Source organism: Neolamprologus brichardi, unplaced genomic scaffold (genome assembly GCF_056152115.1).
Source record: "Neolamprologus brichardi isolate AB-2024 unplaced genomic scaffold, ASM5615211v1 NODE_ptg000031l+_length_7269946_cov_1, whole genome shotgun sequence".
Lineage (NCBI taxonomy): Eukaryota > Metazoa > Chordata > Actinopteri > Cichliformes > Cichlidae > Neolamprologus > Neolamprologus brichardi.
In genome coordinates, this window is record NW_028270136.1 from 5,914,006 (window position 1) to 5,938,611 (window position 24,606).

Genomic DNA, 24,606 nt, shown 5'->3' on the forward strand with positions numbered 1-24,606 from the left:
GCTGTGAGTCTTTGCTTGGCAATTGTCCCGAAACCAGCTATAGCTGCTAACTGCTAGGCCTCATCTTTGTAGTGGACCTTTAGACTACTTTTGTTATTGGTGTTATTTGTTTTGGGTCCAAAAAACGAACATGAAAGCAGCCAGAACGCTAAAGTTCTAAAAGATAGTGTCCAAAAAGCAAACGGGTGACAGCACAGTGGCTATGGCAATCTTTTATCTACACATTACGCTGTAAAATGTGACATGAAGATGTGTGCCTGAATGACAAATAATCATTAAGAAAAACAAAAAACAGGACAAATGTAAAAAAGTTTGGCATTTGCTTTTAATTCTTTTATTAACTTTTTTAAATTATTTTTTTTGTATTGTTATTTTGTTTTTAGTATTATTCTTTTTTTTAAAGGATGATCTATCAATTCGGAAGGAGAGCTGCTCAGGCAAATCAGCATTCACAGCATTCATACTGTTTGACAGCAGATTTTTTTTTCACAAATGTTAAATTTTCATAGTTTCACCTTTGTTCTTTTACATGTTTCAAAACTAGAAAAAGGTAAATAATTAACATTCCATTCAGATATATTTTATACAGTTCTTGATTCTTTTTCTCTTTCCATTGCAGTGACAACAAAATCAGATCCAAGATCAGCTTTTTAGAGTGTAACCCAATTCATTAATGTAGGGAAGCCTCTCATCTTTCTGTTGCAGTCATCTTTCTTAGCTCTGCCTTTTCACTATCGACAAAAAAGCAAAAAAACAAAAAACAAAAAAAACAGAAAAGTGGAACTGAAACGACCTAAAGCAGATGCAGTTCTTTAAATAGTAATAGTATTTTAGCTGCTGATGTCTCATCATGAGGACAGAAACACAGTTTTGTGACAGAGTCCACCCTACCAAGAGACACTGACTTTATTTTTTTGTACTTTCATGTTCAGAGACTTCTGAATTAGGTGCGTCAACCATCTAAACCGTATTTGTCTTCAGATAGTGCTGCTGCCTCTGTGGCTTATAAATTACAGTGTTTTATTATTTGTTGGTTACAAAATTTCTTTTAAAATCTGACACAAAAAGTAAGAAAATAGGACTGCTTTTTGTCAAAGGAGGGGAGGCTTCCCTTCACCAGGTCATTCACACTATGTTAACGTCATTATTTTGATGTTTCTCATGCATGCATTTGGAATTAACCTCCAAAAATATAATACAAAAATACAGGAACAAGGGATGCAAAAAGAAAAAAAAAGCTTCTTCTTTAAAGTAACTGAAGGAAGGCATCAGGAAAGAAAGAGAACAAAGAGGAGAAGACGTTTAAGATAGAGGAAGGGCAAGGCGCCTGGAATGGAGATGTTGCTGCAGAAAATATGGATTGAAGTTTTAGACCTTAACATGCTAAAACTGACACAAAAAGTTCTCCATGCTAAGCATAAAAGTCTATTTCTTTTTTTTTACCACTGTTTATGGTTTTAAGCTAGTGGACTTAATTATCCAAATAATATAGCCTAATGGCACTAGGACAGAGTAACTAACCATGGTTAGTCTGTTTTTACCAGTTTATTTAAAAAAAAAATCTAATAAAGCTAGACCAGTTAATACAGCCAGTGTACAAAAATGCTACATCAAATCTAGCCAGTCAGATCGTTTGAATATAAAATCTAATTTTGTTCCTTACAACACCGACATATAATTTTAGATCACTTTACCCAGACTTGGAGAGCTAGCCAAAATTTACTAAATATCCTGTGAGCAATCAAGCAATTAGCTTTGGAAGTGGTGATGGTGTATTGACTTTACTGGCTGTCAGAACTGCCTGTGTCTTATCAGTTTGCTGGTAAGCTGTAGATCTGTTTGCAAAAAAACCTAAATCACTATTGTATCCTGATACTGTCTTTTATTAGGCCTATGAATTTATAACAAGCCTGTAAGCTACGTGGTGTACACGACACCCCCAGTTCTCAGAGTGTCACAGACACCAATATTTTAATGCTTCAGAAAAGAGAAACCACCACAATGAAGATTTTGGAATGAACATGTCTTCATCTTGTCATATGATCTTTTGACTGACCAACACAGAACCTATTTGCCTTTCCCTCAACATAGACTTTTATTTGACTTTGTACTTCTTCTCTTGCACACTTAATTCGTGATACTTTTTGAACTAGCCAAAGGGTGCTTTCAATTAACCTAATCCTCCAAAACTGATAAGGGTGATATTTCTTTGTCTATTTGTTATAACACTTTTCTACTTTTTAGAAACATGTCAGCAACCTCGTTAATTCTCATTTCCATGGAAGACTGGATGCAGTACTTGATTATAATACATGTCAGACTGGCTACACTCACTAACCATACTGAAATGAAGAGAATTTAGAATCTATAACTATCCATGTTTTCTCAGTGTTGGCACTCGTAATCTGAATTCAGATCATGAAAGTCATGTATATCGGTTAGACTTGGTGAGACAAGCAAAAGGAGTTTCACCACAGTGTTGCAAAAAAAGTTTATCTAGTCCAGACCTAAACTGTCTTAATAATCCTGCTACCTCAGCCTAAAATATTTATGTTAACCTCTACATGGGTTAAACTTTTGCACACAAGACCTTTTACCACACCTGAGCCCTGTCACACCACTCACTTTCTAATGTTGTGTTCTTCTAGGATGGGGCCAAATGGACACTACACATTGACATTTTAACCCATGTCTCAGCCCTGCTGGATTAACTAACCAAAAACCTGACTTAGCTAACTACTTAAAATACTTGTATATGCTACAAAATTCATTATGGTTTGGGTTTAAAGCAAAAGCAGCACTATTGGCTAGCTTAGTGGTCCATCTGGGCACAGGGACATTGTCTAGTTCAGTCTGCAAAGCATTCCTGTCGTACATGTTTTTATACACAAACACGTTAATACCTACATATGTACATAACTAGAAATCCTGAAAAATAACATAAACCAGGGAGCCCTGTTCCATTATTACTTTATCCTAAGAACTTCCTATGTGTTTCTACAATCTAACAGTCTTTACTGGCTTTTAATGCTTCATTATGTTTTTAACTGGGTTAGTGGACAAGTGGTGGCCTGGTTGACACAACATGGCTGATGAATTATGGGAGTGGTTGGCGATGGTGATGAGGTGATGGGGTAAAGCTCACTGTGATACAGGTTTGTGTTCATGTCCCAGAACCTTCCGAAGCATTTTTTCATACGTGTATGGATTAGACATAATTTTGGAAACACTGAAAAGCAACAATTTAAAATATTCACAAACTGAAGATGTCAGAGAACCAAATATCACAACAAATTTTACTCGTCAAAGACCCATTATGCAGTTTTTGGACTTGTGTTAGTTTTGGAATAGAATCAAAAGTATTCCAAGCCTCTGGACATCAAATAAAACATCCAATCCAGTTTATTAGAGAAGCATAGAGGACCTATCAGGGCTTCTGTTATGCTACCTTCCAATCAAAAAGGCTTTGAGTAAAGAAGATCACGTCTCCAGTGAGTACAATTGGCATAAGTTTTAAAAACTAATGGATGGATGTTTATCTTGGTGTAGCTACAATACAGTACATAAAATCCTCTTGTTCATTTTGACACGGCTGAAGCTGAAGTAATATACAGTGTTAAGCAAACAACTGATGTAAAACACTGGAACCAATTCTTCTTATCCCATGCAATATCACTAAAGACAGAGATGCTAGCGCATTGAGCAGAAAAATCTACTTCAAGCCTCCAAGTTAACTTCCACAGAGCCACATGTACTCACTGAATTCCTCGGATTTAGTACTGAAACATTCTGGAGTGAATACTGCAGCATCCTAACATCCTGATGTTTAGATAGAATACTATATACCTGAGATACCCTGGGTTACCACCAAAATTAAGAATCACCATAAATTATGTTGAAAAAAGTAACATTTATTATAAAACATATTGTTATCATCATCCATAACCTCAGCTTCAGCTACCATGGCTGCTAAGCAATAAATGATAAATGTATTGTTTAAATGGATATATACATACATTTTTATTAATCCTAAATATCACAGCAGTATTTCCAAAGCAGAGCCTTGCTATTGATTAGCAAGGCACGGGAGAGCAATAATCTAAAGATATAGTACATAAATTCAAATCTCTCAGGATAACGATCAATCTTTTTTTTTCTACGTGGCCTCTAATTTTAGCTCTGTGGCTCTTATACAAGCAGACAGGTGAGTTTAGCGATTTCAGCAGAAAGTGCATGCTTGCCTTCAAATGAACAGATTTTTTCAAATGTTTCATTTTTGACATTTTTCATAGGAAACATGTTTTTCATTATAATGTTTTGATTTGACGTTTGGTGTCCTACTGTATGTCTGCCATAGAATAAAAAAATCTACTCACAGAATTTGAGGCCTCAGGCATCGCCATGTAAAAGCCCACTACTACCCCTCCATCTACCCCAGTCAGAATGCAGTCAGACACTTGATCAACATGGTCATCTTTTTCTTCTGTTAAAGTTTTGGGCCTCTTACTGATATTTTTAACTTTATTTATTGTCTCTTTTTTAGTTGTTTTTAGTTCTGTTTTGTCTCTTGAGGTAACTTTTAATCTCTTTACAGTTATTATGAGCCTCCAACTGTCATTGTAGTCATTATCATCATCACTGTAGACTCTCTGGATCTATTTGTGGGTAAGGGGTGTTCTATTTGTCTTTTTAGTTATTAAAATCTCTCTTTAGTTGTTTTATACGGCTTTGTAGTTCCTTTTTTGTCATTTCTTTGACGTTCATGAAATAAGAGATTCTAATAATAATGTAATGCAGCTCAGGAGGTGGAGCAGGTCATCGACTAATCGGGAGATTCAAACCCCGGCTGCTCTAGCCTGCATTTCAGATATACTTGGGTGAGATGATAACTTGCTCTTCACTGCATCGATCAGAGTGTGAATGTGAGTGAATGTTAGATAAAAACACTTAGGCATGGGAAAAATAGCTTCTGTTATCAGGTGAATGAGGCATGCTGTATAAAGCGCTCTGAGTGCTCGAATAGAAAAGCGCTATACGTATGAACCAGTCCATTTACCCAGCATCATGACCAAAAATCAATGTATAATAGAGACAGAGCAATTCATATGAATGAAACAGTATAAAAATGATAGGCACAAATAAAATCCAGATAATTAAACAAACACATATTTCTTATAATAATCATTTTTCTATCTCTCAGAGGAGCATGTCTTACACGTGTGCATACTCTGCTCCAACAGTGTTTTTGGCTTTGTTTGACTCAAATAGTGTATTTTGGCACAATTCTCTTTAAATATTTCAAACAACAGTTTTCCCAACCTCTTTTTACTTATTAACTTGTAGCCTAATTTTTCAGTTGGTACACTGTTTGCTATGACAGCCTACTAAAAACATCATAAATGGACTCATCAGGCGAGGTCATTAGTAGCCAGCACCTTTGCAGGCTGGTTTTTCCAAGAACTGTGGAAACTCCAGGTATACGTTTTATGAAATGGGCTCATGGATAAGAGTAATATAAATGTAGTGATTACATATTTCATTCAGCCAACAAATATTCAAATATGCAAATTGAGAAACTCCACTATGGTATTTCTTTTTCTTTTTGTCCCTGAACCATTGTGAAAATTAAAGGAAGAGGTTATTCCAGATCAAGACAAAAAGATGCACCAAATATACCTAACAGTGATGATGGGGTTGTGTATTTCTCTTAAAGAGTCATTTGTCCAAGCTACACCATGAAATCAAACATTTGCAGATGACATCTTTCAGTATCTGTCAGACTGTCCCCCTCATGAAGTGTTAATTAACACTTGATGAGTGAGGCATAGTGTGAAGTCATCTGATCAGCTTGGATGACTTTGAGAGTACAAACAAACAAATAAAGCAACAGTAGACCTTCTCCTAAAGTAACCAGAACCCCACACCTCTGATGGTTCTTTGGAAGGTCCTCAAGACCTTGGAAGCAATATTTAGTAACTAAAAGAACAACATAACCTTTTCAGTTTGACTGCACAGCATAATGACATCTTTGAATGGACAACTTTCAGTCCTGTGTCCGGAAACAGCAGTGATTGTAGAGATTAACAGCTAGGGAATCTAGTAAGAGGCTTCAATAAGAAGAAGAGATAGTAATAATAAGAAAAAGGCAGAATAGCAGCCAGGTGAAAGGTTGAAGCAATAGCAGAATAAATACTTGCAAAAGTTGAAGAGGACTCCTCTTGGATTTAAGAAAGCTATATTATTGGGTGTCCTAAGACATCTTAAAGAGAACTACACAGGGTTCACCTTTTTTTTCTTAATGGTGTTTCACCATGTTAATCAAATGGATGAAATCGTTATTCCTACACACTTATCTGTACGCATTCTATTGCATATAACATAATTACATTTTCACACACACACACAAAAAAAACAGTTTCTAGCCCTGTTATTCATGAGAGAAAAGAGTGACTTGCAAAAGTCATGCACATTATTCATGCTGATAAACAATGTCAGAAAAATGAATTTCTAATTTGCAATCATTGCCATTTTTTGTCCCTCAAATAGTTTGTAAAAGATGTTTGCCTGCTCACACCTCCAAACAGATATGGTGTGTATGGTCTCCTTTTTCTCTGAGAGGAGGGTGCTCATCCTCCTCCACCATGTTTTCTTAGCTCCTTAGCAGTAAGTAGTTAAAACGTATCGTGGATGATAGTGATACCATTACACTAACAATGCTGAAAGAAAAATTAACTATGCCCCCCTCCCCCCATTAATACAGATTTCCATGCAGATTTTCTAAAGGGGAGGAGCAATGCAGAGATGCAGTTAAGGGTGGCGGGGTTCTCGGGTAAGATACCATAAAATCTCAAGAAGGAACAAGTGAGAAAGAGGGCCTATCCCATGGCTGTCTTCAGTGATGCCTGAAGACAGCCATGTGACCTTATGGCCAGTTTAGTGCCTTTGAGTGTTTCTGTTCATCTCAACTAATGCATCCATCCAAGTGTCTGTAGTCTTTGGGTTACATCATTCGAACTAACATGCTGATGTCTTGCTGAATTTCAAGTCCCAAGATGTTGTCTCGATGCCTCCTGGGAGATTCAGCTAGTATAAAACATAAATGACTGTGTGATGTGCATATAAGTGTGGAAGCTGCTGTTTTTTGATATGTATGAATTGACTTCAGCTTGCTGTTTCTCAGCTGAGATTAACAGGGCAGCCTAGCAGTCGCTGGACATCGTGATAGACTCCCTCACCTTGCATAGTGCTTTGAGTGCCGAAATAATGGATGATTCCTGGGAATCAGTCGCAGTTTATGCAGTCTCTTGAAAAAAAAGGTAAGTAAAGCAATATGACAACTAAATTACATAAAATTGTGACTAAAACACCGAAGACATCCAGAAGACACGAGGTTTCCACATACAAGACCATCGGGCAGGAAGCCCTCTGGCAGCTCAGCTGAGAGAATCTATGTAGCCATTCGCTCTGGAAATCAGTTCAGAGGATGTGAAATTGTTTGGTCTTCCAAGTTAATATGGCTTACATTTACTAACAGCCACTTTCTCCATTAGGTTGCATGTGATGATGGAACTGTGAACACCATTGTTGTTCTTCTCTTTCTCTCTATCTCTCTCCCAGTTTCTACGGTGAATCCCATCAGCAGAGACAGACGAGCAGCAGTTTACAGTTAATAGTTTTCCTCTTCTTGTAGAGGAATGGGTGAGTTTGTTAAAAACTCAGCACTGAAAGGGAAAAAGAAGAGAGAATTTTGTGAGGAGATGAAGTAAATATGTGACACCAGATCTTGGAATAGTCAGTGATCAAAAAGCCTAAATGCAACAAAATGTGTTAAAGAAAACAATGAAAATGGATGAGCTTTCCTAATCATTTCTTTTTTACGTTTCAGATTTCATGTGGACCAAATATCATTTACTCGTTCTTTGTAATGATGCTAATGGGTAAGTAATGCTTTCTTTGCTTTTGGGGTATTTTGGCGACACCAGCAGTTCAAACTTATTCCTAAACTTGAAAAATGGTATCACCATGGTTACAATAAATCCTTGATTGAATGTATATAACTGAATATACACACACAGCAACTACCAGATATAACAGCAACGAATTTTTAGCCTGATAATATGATTGTTGTTAAGAATGAAAGAATTATTGTGGGTTATTGTATTCATCAATAACAATTAATTTAATGTATTTAAAGACAAATATCAGTGTCAGAGGAAAAACACAATGATTGCTAAAAAAAGAAAAACGGCATTTATCCTAAACTGATTGGAACAGAAGTTACAAACTAAAGTTGTGATTTTAAAATATTTTTCATTAAATTCTGATGTACTTGCACATATAATAACCCTTTTAAAAGACAAAGATTTGAGAAAATTTACAAAAATATAGGAGGGGCGGAGAATTACTGGACTAAATGACATACTTAGTTCCACTTTGACCATTTTCAAAAGTATCACGTTAATAGAATATATCGTGATAAGTTTTTCTGTAAAATCTTTTACTTTTGGTGCCTAGCGCGCAGTTTGAGCTGATATTTATATCCATGCTTCATTTGCTGTTTTGTTTGCTTTCCTACACCACTCCTGTTTTACGATGACTAAAACAAAGAGCAAACTGCTTCTGGGTGATTCTCCCAGACAGCCTCCTGTTGGACCTTTTTTGGGAAAAAAATGACATATAATAATTATTTCTCTAATGTCTTAGTCCAGCAGATGATTACTTACATATTTCAGAAATACAATTTCCCACCTCAGGCATTATTAAGCATTCATTTCTCACTAAACTTCACTTTGAATTCAACCCTAATCCAAATAATCTGAACCATGATTGATCAGGATTTATACATTCTTGGAGAAACAATCAGGGACATTATGATAGTCTTGGGGTTGATGGAATGAGTAATAGTTCAATATGATATCAATTCAATTACCAAAGAAATATAAGGCTCAGCAACAATGGGAAGTGAATTTATTTGGATCTTTAAGGTTCAATATGTTTTGGATTTTTCTTAAAGTTTTCTCTCTTTTTTTAAGTACATGGTTGAGTTTTGCTTTTTCTTGATACATTTTGAATTTAACTCTTTTTACCCTCCAAAAATTGTCAGTTGCCTTTCCTGTGGAAAACTAAGTACACCCCATGGTTCAGTACCTTTACAACAACTTTCAAGCAGCTATAACTTAAAGCAATTGCCTTTATCAGTCTCTCACATTGTTCTCGGGGAATTTTGAACCATGTTTCTTTATGGTGTTGCTTAAGTTTACTTAGGTTTGCAAAACCTTAATTCTTTTCCTTTTCAGCCATTCTGATGTTGATTTGTTGCACAACCCTATTTGGGCCAGGATTTAGTTATCAGACATAAAAACTTGACTCTAAAATACTTGCTATATACAGTGGGTGGGACAACTGTTTGATCCCCTGTTGAATGTAAAAGTTTGTTTAAAAAAAAACGGACATTCTCTAATTTCTATGGTCATTTTAATTGATAGAGACAGAATATCAATCACAAATCAAGAAAAACTCCATGACTTATATTTACGTCTTCTTTGTTGCCTTGGTTGCCTTGCAACATTTCCCAAACTTAAGATGGGTCTCTACGTGTGCCTTCTTGCAAAGGAGGACCTTGTAAAATATATATCTGCTATAAAATAGGGTAAGCAAGGTTGGAATGAAATAATCTGATTATGTGGATAGGTATGCTTTAGTCACATAAACCGAAAGTAGGAGTATCTGTCATTTTTTTTGATTGATCAATTGATTGATTGATTATAATCTGTGTGCCACAACCACCAACACAACCAATTTCTGGGAGCAAGAACTCTGCCTTGACTGTAGGCGATCAAATATTTATTTCATTCAATGACATACAAATCATGCGGTGAATGCGGTGTGTCTCCACTTTGGTCTGTCGGTCCAAGTGCATAAATTTATGTGATCTGTTCAGATGCAACTTTGCAAACCTAAGCCATACTTGTCTTGATGTATGCTCAATCATCCAGGTAAGGAAATCCCAAAAGGTTGATTCTGTTGACCTGAACGTAGCGTTTTCAGTGGGAGAAACGTTTGGTCACTCATCCAAGTGACTTCTTCTGTGGTCATTGATTGATGGCCTTTGATCAATGAGCTTTGATCAGAGGTTGTTGATCAATGGTCATGCCAATTTGCATATTAATGATCAAGGAACTGACCTCCCAGCCCATTGTTCATTCAGTGGTGCTGGTTTCAGTCGTTGTGTAAATGTGCTGTTTATAAGGTTGGGAAACCTGCAGTCAGCTGAGACTGAAGACGTCACCTGGATGAGTGACAAATTCAACTTTTTGGGCTAAGCCACACTTGCGGCTTTTTCCTGCCAATCATTACACGGCATACTTTAACATTTAATCGAACAGGAGCCTGTGGAGTCCGACATGTGTGTCTGTATTTGCAGTTACTAATGTCTTTCCTTTTTGAAATGAACAAACACTTGAATGCTCCAGGCCAGCAGATTGAGAACATTTTACAAAGGTGGTCACGCTGTTGACACTGAATCGGATTTGATTAGCAGCACCTGGCTGTTAATTACTACTTAAGCAGAAATTGGTGTACTTAGTTTTTCACATGACTGGATCGTATCTCTCTCACTTAAGTCGCTTTTCTCCTTTTCCTTGACTCAGTGTCCCTTTCCAACCTCACACATTCGCTGGAATTTATTTTTCCATTCTCTGTGGATCTGCCTTCCTTTTTGCTCTGTACTGTTTTTGCCCCTGTGCTGCAGATTTTTTAGTGTAGTGTAGTCGCTGTGAGAGTTCCTTTAGCATTACCTATTATCTATGTTAGACAATAGAGAAAGATTTGTTTATGTTTGATCTCCAGTGGTGGCTGTAAAAAGTTGTTTGTACATTACGGAAACTGAAACCTGACACATCAACGCAAGGAAATAATAGCCCAAACACACTGAAAAGCAAAGGAGAAAAAAAGATTTCATCACAAAGCTTACAGAGTCCAGCCAACATGCAAGGACACTGATACCACAGAGCATGGATGTCACACATGTTTCTTTCTGTGACCCACATACACACAGATATGTAACAATATGCAGAGGGGGACTGTTTACACCTCTGATGGAACAAATACTTATACGACAGACAAGAAGCTGAGAGACACTGAGCTCGGAGACTGAAAGTGAAATTGAAGAGATTCAGCGCTCAAAGCAGAGGACTGCAGCCAATCAGGACTGGGTTGGAATTCAGACTGAAAGCAGAACATCTCAGCTGATGTGTCCCGCAAAGCACAGACCAGACCTTGGCCAAATAACAGTAGTTTTGGAATTTTTAGAAATTAATCCCACTTTAACCATCAGACATGCAGTGTTTGCCTTATTTATTAATTTGGCCGCAGTTTGGCCAAATGACAAACTATAAGTGACCTGCACCTGTGTGGGATAGAATAAGCCATAGTTAGTGTTCACAAACACTCTTTGACCCAGGTGTGGTGCTCACAAAGGCTATGAAAGATGAGAACAACACAATATAAAAAAAGAAGATAACACAATGTCACACCGAAACACAGTATGTGAGGAAGTACATAGAAGAAGCAAACAGTGCAAGAGAGCAATAGTGAGGGACACATTCTTACATGGAGAAGCGATTTGTGCTTCTTTCTTTCCTCCTCCAACACTTTCTGTGTTGCCCAAACTTTTCCTCCTCCATCTCCTCTCTTTGATGCTGCTCAGCTGACAATCCACTCAGGACACGAGTTTTCAACACATTTGTTCATCTGCATCTGTTTACAACATATCATTACCCTCTTTTTTATTCTTTTTATTGTCCATTCCTATCTTCATCCTCAGCGAAGTCCACTGTCAGGCCAATAGTTTTTGTTTTTCCAATGCGAAGGTGCTCTAATTTACACGTTTTCCTTTTTGGCTTCAGTTTTCTGGCTTGAAGAATGGATGGATGGTGTCCCATAGAAAGTGAGATACAGTTACTGGGACAGAGAAGAAAGGTGAGGAGAAATACAAGGAGAAGACAGGGAGCACATTCGGAAAAACAAAGCAAGGACAGCAGTTTTGTAGAAGGAACCCTACAACAGAGCACATGGTATTCACAGAAAACCTTTTTCAGTGTTTTTTCTAGTGCTTCAGTTTGTCATATCTGAGGAAGCATGGGTGACCAGATACAGATGGGCACAGGTTACGAGAGCTATACCTGAGTAGATGGAGCAAACACAGATCACAAACATGACACAAAGAAAAAGCCAGCGACAATTCACAGGAAACACTCTTCTAACTTTTGAGCGTTGCTCCAGCAATGATGGTTCTCACTAGCAATTCACAAATCATGAGACTTTTAAAACGAAGCAATCAAATAGTCTGTGGTTCATCCAGAAAAACAAAGGACTTCTATACATTACAAGATACAATGAACTACTTTCCTAAGACCAGTATAAATCTCCATCTTTTTTTAACAATTTGTCATCTTGGCTAAATTATATTGATAGGATTCTTGCATGTGTTAGTCATGGATTGATTACGACTGACTGTAGATGTGGCCCTTTTGACCAATCAAATCCATATATTTATGGATTCTATGACAGGGATGGCTTCATGGACTTTCTTTTCCTCTTTACTGGGAAAAGAAAGAAGGGACATCAGGTCACTGGGACATCAAAAGAAGGGAATTGTTTGTATGCTGCTGAAGGAAAGATGGATAATTAGGAATTGCTCTTTGTTCAGAAGGTGCAGCGAATTATTGCATTACAGAGACATGTGTCTTTTGGACATATTACAGTTTACAGAACAGGAAAGGGACACATGACGTGAACACAAAATTAAAAGATGAACGGGGAAAAATGGAGCTATGATGGAAGAAGCTGGATTTTTTAGCATTAGTTCACAGTTACTGTTACTTTTTTTGCATATATCTGATAAGTACACAGCTTTCAGAACACTCTTTGTGACGCAACAAAAAGAAGAAAAAGCTACAATTGTTAATGTTTACCTTGTAAGTCTCTCAAGAGTGATAAGAAAGCAGCAGTAGAAGACATAACCCCTCCCCATCCTGCAAAAATAAACTTTCCCACCCTCGCCCTGCCCTATTACAGTACCTAACTTGGTCTGGTCTGACCAGTATCATCGTAGCATTTAGTCATGCATAATGTCCATCGACCTCTTCCTGCATTCAAAGAGGTGACCATTTTTTGTGTTGCATGCTTTTGTTAGTGCATATGTAAGTACCTCAACATATACATCCACGCACGTGTGGTAATCTAGACAGTGCCATTAGGCTTGAGACTAAAACGTTATCAAATTAGCATCCTTATTGATTGTGACAGAAACCCATGCAGGTTTATCTACAACACAAACTTTACATATATACACTGTCACAACAAAAGAAACCAAAGGGGAAACGTGACAGATGCACTCTGTACAAATGGATGCTGGGAAAAGGAGAGGATGAAATGAGGTGTGTAAATGTGTTCCTGGTTTTCATGAATCCCCCAGTGGACTGAAATATCCAAGTTATTCATTACTGCACCACCGAGGGTTTGAGCATAAACAGGAACAATAGAAAACCTTGCCTGACATAAAACACATAGAATAGCTACACAAATCTGTGCATCACTTTCTTGCCAACGGCAGCTTGAGCAGTTGTGCCTGAAAAACAGCCAGCAGGTGATAAACGAAGTTAGCTTAGCATAAATATTCAAAACCGGGATTCAGTTAGCCCTATACAGACAGACCAATCCGATAACACCTCTAACTAACCTGAAAATTAATCTGAAAATAATAACAAGCTGTCATCATGTTCCCACACTATATTAGCTAATGAAACTGGGAGTTGTTACTTTCCAGTCTAAGGTAAGCTCAGACTTTCTAGCCATAGCTCCAAACTTAGCAGCCAGACTATAGACTGCTGTGGCAAGAAAGTAAACACACATTTAAACATAAACAAGATATTTGTTTAAAAAAACAAACAAAAACATACATGAGCATTCAAAAATGATGTCTATAAGCAGTGCTCTCACCTTCTGTAACTCACAGTCTGAATGTAAAAAAAGTAACAGGAAGCACATACCTCCCACTGTACACTTATTTTGGTGCAATTTTCTAAATACTCTCTGAATTTTAAAGCAAATTTGCATCATTTTGATTTTTCTTTGATGTTTAAACAAATGAAAAATTCTATTCTACTTTCTGCTGGGAGAGAAAAAAGGAGAGAGCAGGAGTTGAGCACAGGGGAATCAAAAAGATACAACTTAACCAACAGACCGTCTTTTTCCAAATGCAGTCAAATAAATTTTTCCACAAAAATCTTCATCAGGAATCAAGAAGAACATGTGAGGGGAGATATGTTCTTCCTTGCTGAATTTATTGGCTTTAGTACAGAGGTAGCTGCAGGTCTGGGCACGCATGCACATAAAATGCGGACTTTGTCTAAATTGTGTTTTTTCTCTGTCCGTCCTTTGTTTGCTGTCCTCTTCCTGTGTGGTTTTTGGCATCTGCTTTTCTTCTACCATGGGCTGTCACTCCAGTAGCCGTTCACTGTACCTCCTACTGAGCAGCCGCAGCCAAAAACAAAGAAGAGATGGAAGGACAGGAGAAGAAGGGTAGGATGGGGTTCAGGAGTAAAAGACAGGCAAAAACAGGGAAAGAACAAGAAGCGAAATGGGGAGAAAACTAAAAATTTTGCCACTGGCCACATTAGAGTCAGTGATAGTAGTGATGGTGCAGCAGCAGTGATGGTGGTGGTCTGGTGAACATAAGCCTAACGAAAACTATGCTTCAAACTCTCAGGTGCAGCTGCAATGTCTGGAGCTTTTATAGATAAATCCATCCAGCTATTTTCCTAAGCATCAGGGGTGCTGCAGTCTTTTCCAGCTGTCACAGGGAGAGAGGCAGGGAATACCCCGGAAAGGTGGCTAGTCTATCGCAGGACATTTTTCCACATACAGAGAAAGGAAAGAAACAGCTAGTTGGAAGATTTCTTTTCTTTCTTCCAGTAAGTTCATGTCTTCACTGTGGTCAGGGTTAACCCCTACAAACTAAAAGTCACTGCTTCAATGTGTTTCTTTTTATCTACACATAAACATGAGACCATGCATTTTGTGGTGATGCAAGGGGACAATTAGCTTACAGTCCTGTCAATTCGTTGACCCCAGTCTGGGGAAGAAGCTTTCCTTGTAGTTTTCTTTTTGAAAGTAGTTAACAAAGACAAAGAAACAAGAAAGTGATCATCTCTGATGGCTCAAGCAGATGTAATAAGATCATATTGCCCAATGATATATTTATATATATCTATATATGTGTGTGTGTAAAGACCACAGGGAGCACTTATCCCTTGTCCTTGTCCCTGCTGCTTTGTACTTTTAGCTGTGTAAAACTTTCTATAATGTTTGTCCTACATTTATTATGTATAATGAGTTTGTAACTAGCTTGACTGCACAATAGTGCTTGCATGGTTAAATCAGCATAATGTACAATTCTGTTATGGGAAAATACATTATGTCTGTACATTATAACTCCTTACTGGTAGGGACAAATGAAAAACCACAGGACTTTGTCCACCATACTAACAGGTCCTTCTATATTAATTACCAGGAAGCAGGAGAAAGGGCACAAGGGCTCAGAAGCTGGTGTTGGAGTTGACATATATGGGAGCCTGTCTCTTTTCGGCTATATTAAATGGTTGATGATGTGTTAGCACATCACCTTCTACAGCAAACATGACTTTCAGCTTTAAGTTGCAGAGGAGCTACAGTAAGGGGCATTTAAATACAAAATACGTTTGCTTCTAAGTCACTTATAGGCTAGTGTATATTCTTATTCTGGAGTAAAAACACACATGCTGCTGTAATATGTTGGTGTCTGTGTGTCACTGTATGCATTCTTAGGCTTCATATTAGAAGATTTCTAACTCCTCTTAGGTGCCAAGGTTAAAGTGTTGATGTACAAGTGCAGTTGAAGTACAGGCAAGGCATAGCACAGGAAAAACTAGAGGTAAACTAACTCTTCTATTATTCTACTGTAAACTAAACTCTATTCATGTTAGTAAGGCAAATTTGCCACATTTATTTCAGTAAGGTTCAGCTAATCTTTCTTGAAATGATTAAATGGGGCCTCTAGGGGCTCCATGAACTTGCATTTATTGTTGTTTCAGATCAAGAACAAAACACAGGGCATGAATGCAGAATGACAGAGCGGCCTGGAAAAACTGTAATTCCTGTGTGTAGGCTTTTTTTTCCATGCAAAAAAAGCAAAAACAAATAATCAGACAAAAAAATCTTTCTAGATGTTACTGTTGCTGCTGCTGTTGTTAAATCTGGTGGCTATCTGTGGGCTATGCTACAAGATTGAAGGGATGGGTGAATGACATCGCCTGAGGCCAGGCGGCTCAAAGGGTTCAAAGGTGGAATTGGTGATGGGAGTGAGGCGCAGCGGGACGCCTGACATCCCAGAGATGTTATTGAGGCTACGTGACTTCTCATAACCTGTGGCTACATGAGGATGGCATGCACAGGTAAAGGTTATGAAGGGTCAGTCATAATAAGATATGAAAACATGAGCATTTTTATGATGAGGCAGATAGATGGAATGGTAGAAAATATTGCCAAGATTTATATTAATAAATGTTATGAGAGCATTGCACATCATATATAGAACATATCAACCATTTTTTACAGTGACAAGAATTTGTAAATGAAACAAATAATAGTATAAAAGGAAAACATCAGAAAATAGGGAACATTTTATAGGCCAAAGGAGGATTTTTGGGAAAACAAAAAAACAGACAGATGAATGGAGAGACAAACAGATGGACAGACAGACACAGACAGACACAGACAAGACAAAACAGGAATATGTGTTACAAAAATTAACTGTCATTGGCCAAAATATCTATACCTACAGAGGGAATTAGTCCAGTGGAAGTAGACAAGGCTCTTTGATGCAAACACACAGCATTTGTATATGCGCGCATGCTTTGCAGTACACAGGTGGTAACACATTGTATTCAGGAACAAAAATCACTGCAAGGCTTAGCTGTTTGATCATTTTGGGAAATTCGGAGCAGCTCGTTTAGGTAAATCATCTGAAGCTGACCACAATCAAATATACATATAGTCCACCACTGTGTTTAAAAACATCTGGATCTCAGTTTCCAGGGGTTTTAGCCAGTCTACTGGTGATAAACTGCTGTTAACAGTGAATCCGTCAGGCAAAATCCTTTGTGAGTTCAGGTTCAAAGTATACTGCTAGTTTTAAGCTGATCTCATCTATGTTATTTAATGGTTTCTTTTTAAAGTGTGTCTAAACCTTTCTAGCTGAAGTTAATTTTGAATAAAAAAAACAACATCACAAGCAGTCTGGCAAGTGTGTTGGGTGATGACATAAGATCACATTGGTATGAGTTAGCAGTAATGTCTCTGGCCATGAAAATGAGGTTACAGAACTAGATGTTTGCTTTTATGTCTGTAGTGAAGTTTCAGATCAAGGCTGGAGTGATCAGCACAAAATTCTCTGGAGCAATCTAAAATAGAAGCTGTGTTGAAAGGAGTTCAGAGGTGTATAAGGAGTAGGCACACTTAATTTTAATTAATTTAATATTTATGTGGAGAGACATTGAATTTTCACCTCTGTGAATCACCGCCTTACCATGGTGGAGGGTTTTGTGTGATCCCATCCTACCCTCTGGTAGGCCCACCACCCAAAGGAGACGCCATAGGGATCGGGTGCATTGTGCCAGGTGGCTAGCTATCGAGGCTGGTTATCAAGGCTGGGAATCCTTCGAGTCTGAGCTAGTGTGTGAGGTATAATGACTAGGTATAGTTGGGCTCAACTCAACGCACAGCTTAGGTTCTGAAAACAGTCTCCTGGAGAGTGGCTGGACTTTGTTCTAGTCTGGAGTTGCCATTGGTGAGAAGCTGTGGAGTTGCTGTGTGGGGTGCTTGAGCATGCTGTACTGGGTGACTTTGTTGTCCTTGTGGGTGACTTCAGTGCTCACATTGGCAATGACAGCGAGACCTGGAGGGACATGACTAGGAGGAATGGCCTTCTAGTCAGCTTTCAGGTGCCTTCACCTGAAACCTGTGCTGATAATGACCCACACCCTTTTTCACACATTGGTTCATGTGACAAGACACATGATCAATATTGGGTCAATTACCTTCTTGAGGGATAACTTCCACTAGGGCTTAAATACCTTGTTCTCTCCACCATTTTGTCTTAGAACAGAAGAAGCTTCTCAGATGAGAGGTGAAACGTCTTCAAGAAACTTAAAGAAGTCCAGACGCTTTTCTTTCCACGCTCCTTAGATTACCATGACTTGGATGACTGAGAACTTACACAGAAATATGTACAAATAACAGTTTTTTAATGAACACCATGTTTGAAAATAAGGATGTCTATAAGGGCACGTGGGACCAGGAACCCTAGGTCGCAGGTCAATGATCTCTTTGTAATCGTATCATTGCGTCTGCATTTTGGACACATTAGTTGAAGAGAGGAGCTGATCTGTCAACTGATCATCAAGTGATATTGAGTTGGATCAAGTTGTGGGAAAAGATGCTGGACAGACCCAGAACCCCTAAATATATTGCAAGCTTTTGCTAGGTGTTCCCAGCTTTAACTCCCACTTCCAGCAGAACTTCAACAGCATTTTGAGGGAGGTTGGGGACATTGAGTCTGCACCTCCATTGCTGAAGCTGCCGGAAGGAGCTGCAGCTGCAAAGTGCCTGTCATGGTGGTAAGCCCGGAAACAGATGGTGGACACAGGAGGTGAAGGACACAATCAAGCTGAAGAAGGAGTCCTTCCAGCTTCTGTAACTTCAGAAGCAGCTGATGGGTACAAACAGACCAAGCAGAATGTGGCCTGTGAGGTAGCTGACGCCAAAATTAGGGTATGGGAGGAGTTTGGTGAGTTTGGTGAGGCCATGAAACTGCCTCAAAGGGATTCTGGCAAACCGTCAGATGACTCAGCAGGGGAAAGCAGTGTGCTATTCTTGTGGTTTTTAGTGTGGGTGGGCTGTTGCTGACTTCACCTGAGGACATAGTTGGACTGTGGAAGAATACGCCGAGGACCTCCTTAGTCCTACTGACACATCTTCTGTAGAGGAAGCAGAGCCTAGACACGAGGTGGATGAATCATCCATCACAGGTAGCAAGGTCTCTGAGGCAGTTAAACACCAACTTCCTAAAGGTTCTGGATGTTGTAGGGCTGTCCCAGTTGACACACCTCTACAATGTTGTGTGGAGATCTGTGGTGCTGCCTCTGGACTAGCAGGTCGGGGTGGGGGTCCCCATGTTTAAGAAGGGGTACAAGAGGATGTGCTCCAATACAGGGGGATCACACTCCTTAGCCTCTCTGGAAAGATCTATGCTAGGGTACTGGAGAGGAGAGTTTGACCATTAGTCGAATGTCAGATACAGGAGGGAAAAGGTGATTTTAATTGTGTAAGCAGAACACTACACAGAGATTACATCTCTTGGCTGGCCTGGGAATGCAATGTTCCACTGGACAATCTTAACAAGCTGGATGGGGAGTGGGAGGTCTAGGCATCCTGGGTTAGGCAACCAGGCCCCAGATAAGCAGAAAAAATGGATGGATGCATGAATAATGACATTTTGCATATTCTATTGTTCACAATGTTCACTATTATTATTAGTAGTAGTATTGTGAGTTAACGTGTCAATATTTGCAGATGAACTCTAAATATTCCTGACACTGCAAGTAATCAAAACACAAGTGGTAGGTCATTTTTTAATATGAATTTTTTTCCTTCTTTTTTTTTTGCTTTTACAAAGTAAATAAACATTATTTCTTTCAGTCCCGTACAATGTTGTTTTGTTTTCTAAACAATTTCGTCTGTGATATGTATTGAGAGTGACATTTAAGTATTAAGAGATATCTGTGATCTCAGGACACACTATGCAAAGGCAGCACTATTTCTAAATTTCTACAGACTCACCACAGGCTCACCGTAGGCTTTGTGTTGGGTCACACAATTCACCTACTTATAACGTAATTGATTATAGTATGATGTAATCCCACCATACCAATTTTTTAACCCGGCTGGCTGTGTGCGTATAGTCAAAACCATTCTTAATCAACACAGTGGCTTTTCCTCTACTTAAATAAAAGAACAGCACCACCAAGGATCGAGACAGAGCAATAGTGAAAGAGTATATGGGAGAAGGCTGCAACCCATAAAGGCAATGCTTATAGCAATCACAGCGACCTCCCTGAACAGGCTCCAGTAACCATCATTCACACCTACTGGCTGAAGAAGCTGAGTGCACTCCATGAGCACATGGTAGAACAAATGAACCAGCTGCTAGTAGATGAGACACCCAGAATGGATAACTGAAGACCGGACAGTCCTGATCCCCAAGGATCCCCAGAAGGGACTGGTCCCATCCAACTACAAGCCAATAACCTGCCTCAGCACCACATGGAAGGCATCATAGTGACTAAGATGAACAGGCGCATGGCTCAATACATGAGCGGGCCACAGAAAGGAATAGGTATACCAGAAGGGCAAAACACCAGCTGCTGGTAGACAGAACAGTTGCTTGAGATTGCAAGACCAGAATGACCAAGCTATGGCTCAATGCCCCATACCTGAATCCTGGAATGCCTAGAACTATACAAGATCAAGATCCCAAAAGAGTTCATCGGGAGCTCAAAGGGGATGTGGCATACACCACTGGAGACCAACTTCATGCCAGTTGTACAAGTCGAACTGAAGAAGTGTAGTCGGAGGGATTGTTGGAGGGAAGGCAGTCAAAACTGACTGGATTGCACTACCAGAAGGCAACACTGAAGACACTGAGGACAGTGCAGAGGGTCAGACAAGTCCTGAAGAGTTAGCTGAACGGGAAGAACAAGATCTGGGCTATCAACACCTACGCCCTACCGGTGATCAGGCACCTTGCTGGGATTATAAACTGGCGGAGGAGATAGAAGCAACTGACATCAAGACAAGGAAGCTTCTTACCATTCAACCACCAAGTCCAGCACCCTGAAGCTGTACGCTAAGCGAAAGGAAGGAGGCCGGGGACTGGTGAGTGTCAGCACCACAGTCCAGGAGGAGAAAACAAGCATCCTGATGAGTACATCAGTAAGATGGCCACAACTGACCATGTGCTTAGTGAATACCTCAGGCAGCAGCAACCCAAGAAAGAAGAGGGGGAGGATGGGGAGCCACCATGGAAGGACAGGCCCCTGCACAGTATGTACCACTGGCAGATAGAGGAAGGGGCTGACATCCTGAAGTCCTACCAGTGGCTGGACAAATCTGGACTGAAGGACAGTCCAGAGGCACTAACCATGGCAGCACAGGAACATGCTCTGAGTACAAGATCCATAGAAGCTGGGGTCTATCACACCAGGCACGACCCCAGTTGCAGGCCGTGTAAGATGTCAATGAAACAATCCAGCACATAACAGCAGGGTGCATACATGGACACCACAACCATAACCATAGTCTGCCTTCTAGAGAAAAGTTTTCTGATCAGATGAACTACCTCCAGGTCTTTTAACTGCTCTTAAAATCACCAGATAAATGATTAAAATATGGAAATCATTGGGTTTTTCAACAAAACAGTCTTCAATCTTATTGAAAATTTGAAGACACACTTAAAAGCTGGGTCCATGCACCCAATTATTGTCTTTTAAGTTATCATTAAAAGGCCAAATGTACCATGACATCCATGCCCATGATGAGTCTATTTGACTTCTGACCAGGTTTTCTGTGAGACATCAGATCAACTCCTACAACAAATGTGGTGGGGAAATAATTATTTGAGTCTCCAAATTTGTTAGTTTGCTCACTTACAAAGAAATGCACAGCCCCAGGTTTTTGTGGTAGTTTCATTTTAATGGAGGGAGACAGAAAATCAACTAAAAATCAGTCAGCCAGTTAGTCAATAAATAATCAGTCAGTCGGTAGTCCTGATCTCAACTTGTTGTGTGTACTAGGACATCTATCCAGAGAATGAATTCCTTCCATTCCAGCATCTCCACGCTATGTGCAAGGCCAAAGACCTATCAAAGGACGTCAGCGACAACATGTATGTGGGACATGCACAAGGCTGGGATGGCTTACAAGACCATCAGCAAGAAGCTTAGTGCGATGATGACAACTGTTAGTGCATTCAGAAATTTAGAAGTGGATAAAATATAAAGTGAATCGATCACCCTTAGTCTCAAGCTCCATGGAAAATCTTGCTTCGGGGGGTTAGGATGATCATAAGAAAGGTGGAGGTTTCTTGTTAATGATCTGAGGGCAACTGGGACCACAGTCACCATGAACACCACTAGTAACACACTAAGCTCTGATGGACTGAAATCTTGCTGCCAGAACACTGAAAATAGGTTTGGATTGGTCTTGTAGAATGACAATGACCCAAAACATACTTCGAAGGTGAAGAAAAAAGTAAAGGACTAGAGAAGAAGCATATTCAGGTCATTAAGTGGTCTAGTCAGTCTCTAGAACTCAATTCTAGAGAGATGGCTGACACTTCAGGTTCAAGTGGCAGTCAAGAAATCTAAAGGATATAGAGAGTTGCTTTCAAACTAAAATAAATGCCTTACCACTGCCAACGAAGGTACTAAATCATCAAGTACATAGTTATGTTTTGCTTGGGGATTAAATATCTATTTCACTTAGTGGTATGCAAATCAATTTCTAACTTTTATATAATGAGTTTTTTTCTGGATTTTTGGTTGACATTCTGTCCATTAAAATGACACTATTCATGTCTAAGTGACCAAAATTCAATATTCAACAAGGGATCAAATAATTATTTCACCTCCCTCTAAAACAGCAGCACTGCTCCTCTCATACACAAAGAAGCAACAGAGAACTGAATAACTGGAATCAATAACCTAAAGCAACCTGTAATTGCCTCAAGGCGACTCTTGTCGTGATTTGGTGCTATATAATTGATTTAAATGGCTTCCTGATAAAGACAGCTATCATAAGATTGTCTTCTGTTTTACAAATGATTCTGATCATGAGCAGCAGTGTGTATGACCAAAATCTGACCTATTAATAGAAGAAGAAAGGCAAAATCTATTGTTGTGTATTGCTTACAAATTTTAAGACAATCAAAATTCAGTGCCAGCTTCTACCATAGCACTCATATAGCACCGCTAGCTGAAAGATGCTGAGCCTCCATAATGAGAGTCTAACTGCAGTTTGCACTGCAGATCTTCCACTATTTGTCGTGGTGGTGTTTTTCAAAGCCTTTGAAGCTAGGGCATCTTGTTTTATAATATATAATATAGTGGCGGTTATCAAATGACCTTAATGTTTTTACCTGCTGTGATATCACTGAGTAATCACACCTTGCTGTCTTTTATAATAAGAGATGTCATTGGCAATGTAATTTAGCAATGGCATCAGAAAATGTGTGTTCCTATTGCTAAATATGTGAGAATATGTGGAAAGTAATTAAAAATGTCTCTGGCATGATAAAGTAGAACAATGTAATGCAATCATCTGTAACATTCACAATGAAATGTCCACAGTGCAGGAGAGCCAGCCTGTGAGGCACCTGGAAATTCTTCAAGCACAACACGTCATGTGTCACAAAAGCACATAATTCCACTCCCAAAAGTGGGAAGATAAGATGTACAGTCAAAACAAAAATCTTGACTTAAACTTGACTCGAGTTTTAGTGTACAAAAAAGCCTCTTGAAAACAAACTGTGAAAGGCGGAGAACATGTAGATAGCAAACAACCAAGGAGGAAAGTCGCTCAGCTGACAGCGACACAAATGTTGGCCAAGACAACTGCATGTATGATAAAAGTCCAGAAGAATCAAGTGGTCAAATTGCTGGTAGAGTGTAATCTAAAATATATCAATATATTGATTACTTTTTGAGGTTTCAGAAGATGAACTTGAGGCAAGATTCTTGAAGAGAGCCTAGCTGGAGTAACCAATGAATGAAGAAACCTGTCAAAGAGAGATGTTGTGAAAGTTTCCAATACCAATCACAGCTGGTGGAATAGCTAGATGGGAAAGCTCATCTTTCTGTTCGCTCTTGAAAACCATGAAAATCAGCTTGTTGGCAGCATAATTTTCATTTCCATGGGAACACAACAATCTAGTGTTTATATAATTATTGTTTAAAATAAAAAGACTTAATCATCAATTAAAAACTGGCTCAAGTTGCCCCATTCTCCCCAACATGTGGAGCGCACGGACAGACGTGGCTTCTAATTGATAAGCATTTTATGTATTTATTAGAAAACACAGTGCTCAGAACACGGGGAGGTTTTATACAATAACCAGAAAGGGAGGTCACAAATATCTAACTCCAATATATATTTATAAGCATATAAAAAACATCTCCCTTTGCAGGCATTCACCTTATTGCAACTTAAGCCTGCATGTCCATTTATGCTTATGGGAGGCAAATCGTGATAGTTGCAAGGATATTGCTTTGCCGTGACATTGGGTTGTTTATCCAGACACGATGGAATTACTGGTCTTATTAACTTCAGTGTTAACCCTGGGTTTTCAGTATTAAAGTCAGTTCTCTGTGATAACTGGTGCTAAATCATTTCTGAGCTGATATCCATGCTTGTGTGACGTGTTAGCCTGACTATGTAAAGCGAAGCATATTG

General features: G+C 39.0%; 1 protein-coding gene across 3 annotated transcripts in view; it reads right to left on the reverse strand.

Annotated features, from left to right (window-relative positions):
• Positions 1-316: 316 nt before the first annotated feature.
• LOC102781238 (voltage-gated potassium channel KCNC1-like) overlaps positions 317-24,606 on the reverse strand; it is a 96,842-nt gene continuing 72,552 nt past the window's right edge. Inside the window, exon 5 of one of the 3 annotated variants that reach the window (XM_006807865.3) lies at positions 317-7,721. In XM_006807865.3, coding sequence (XP_006807928.1) covers positions 7,708-7,721 — 14 coding nt within the window. In that variant the 3' untranslated portion in view covers positions 317-7,707. Of the gene's footprint in view, positions 7,722-12,386; positions 14,528-14,835; positions 16,471-24,606 lie in introns of those variants that run through there. The other 2 variants (XM_087837376.1, XM_087837375.1) reach the window with 2 other exon arrangements.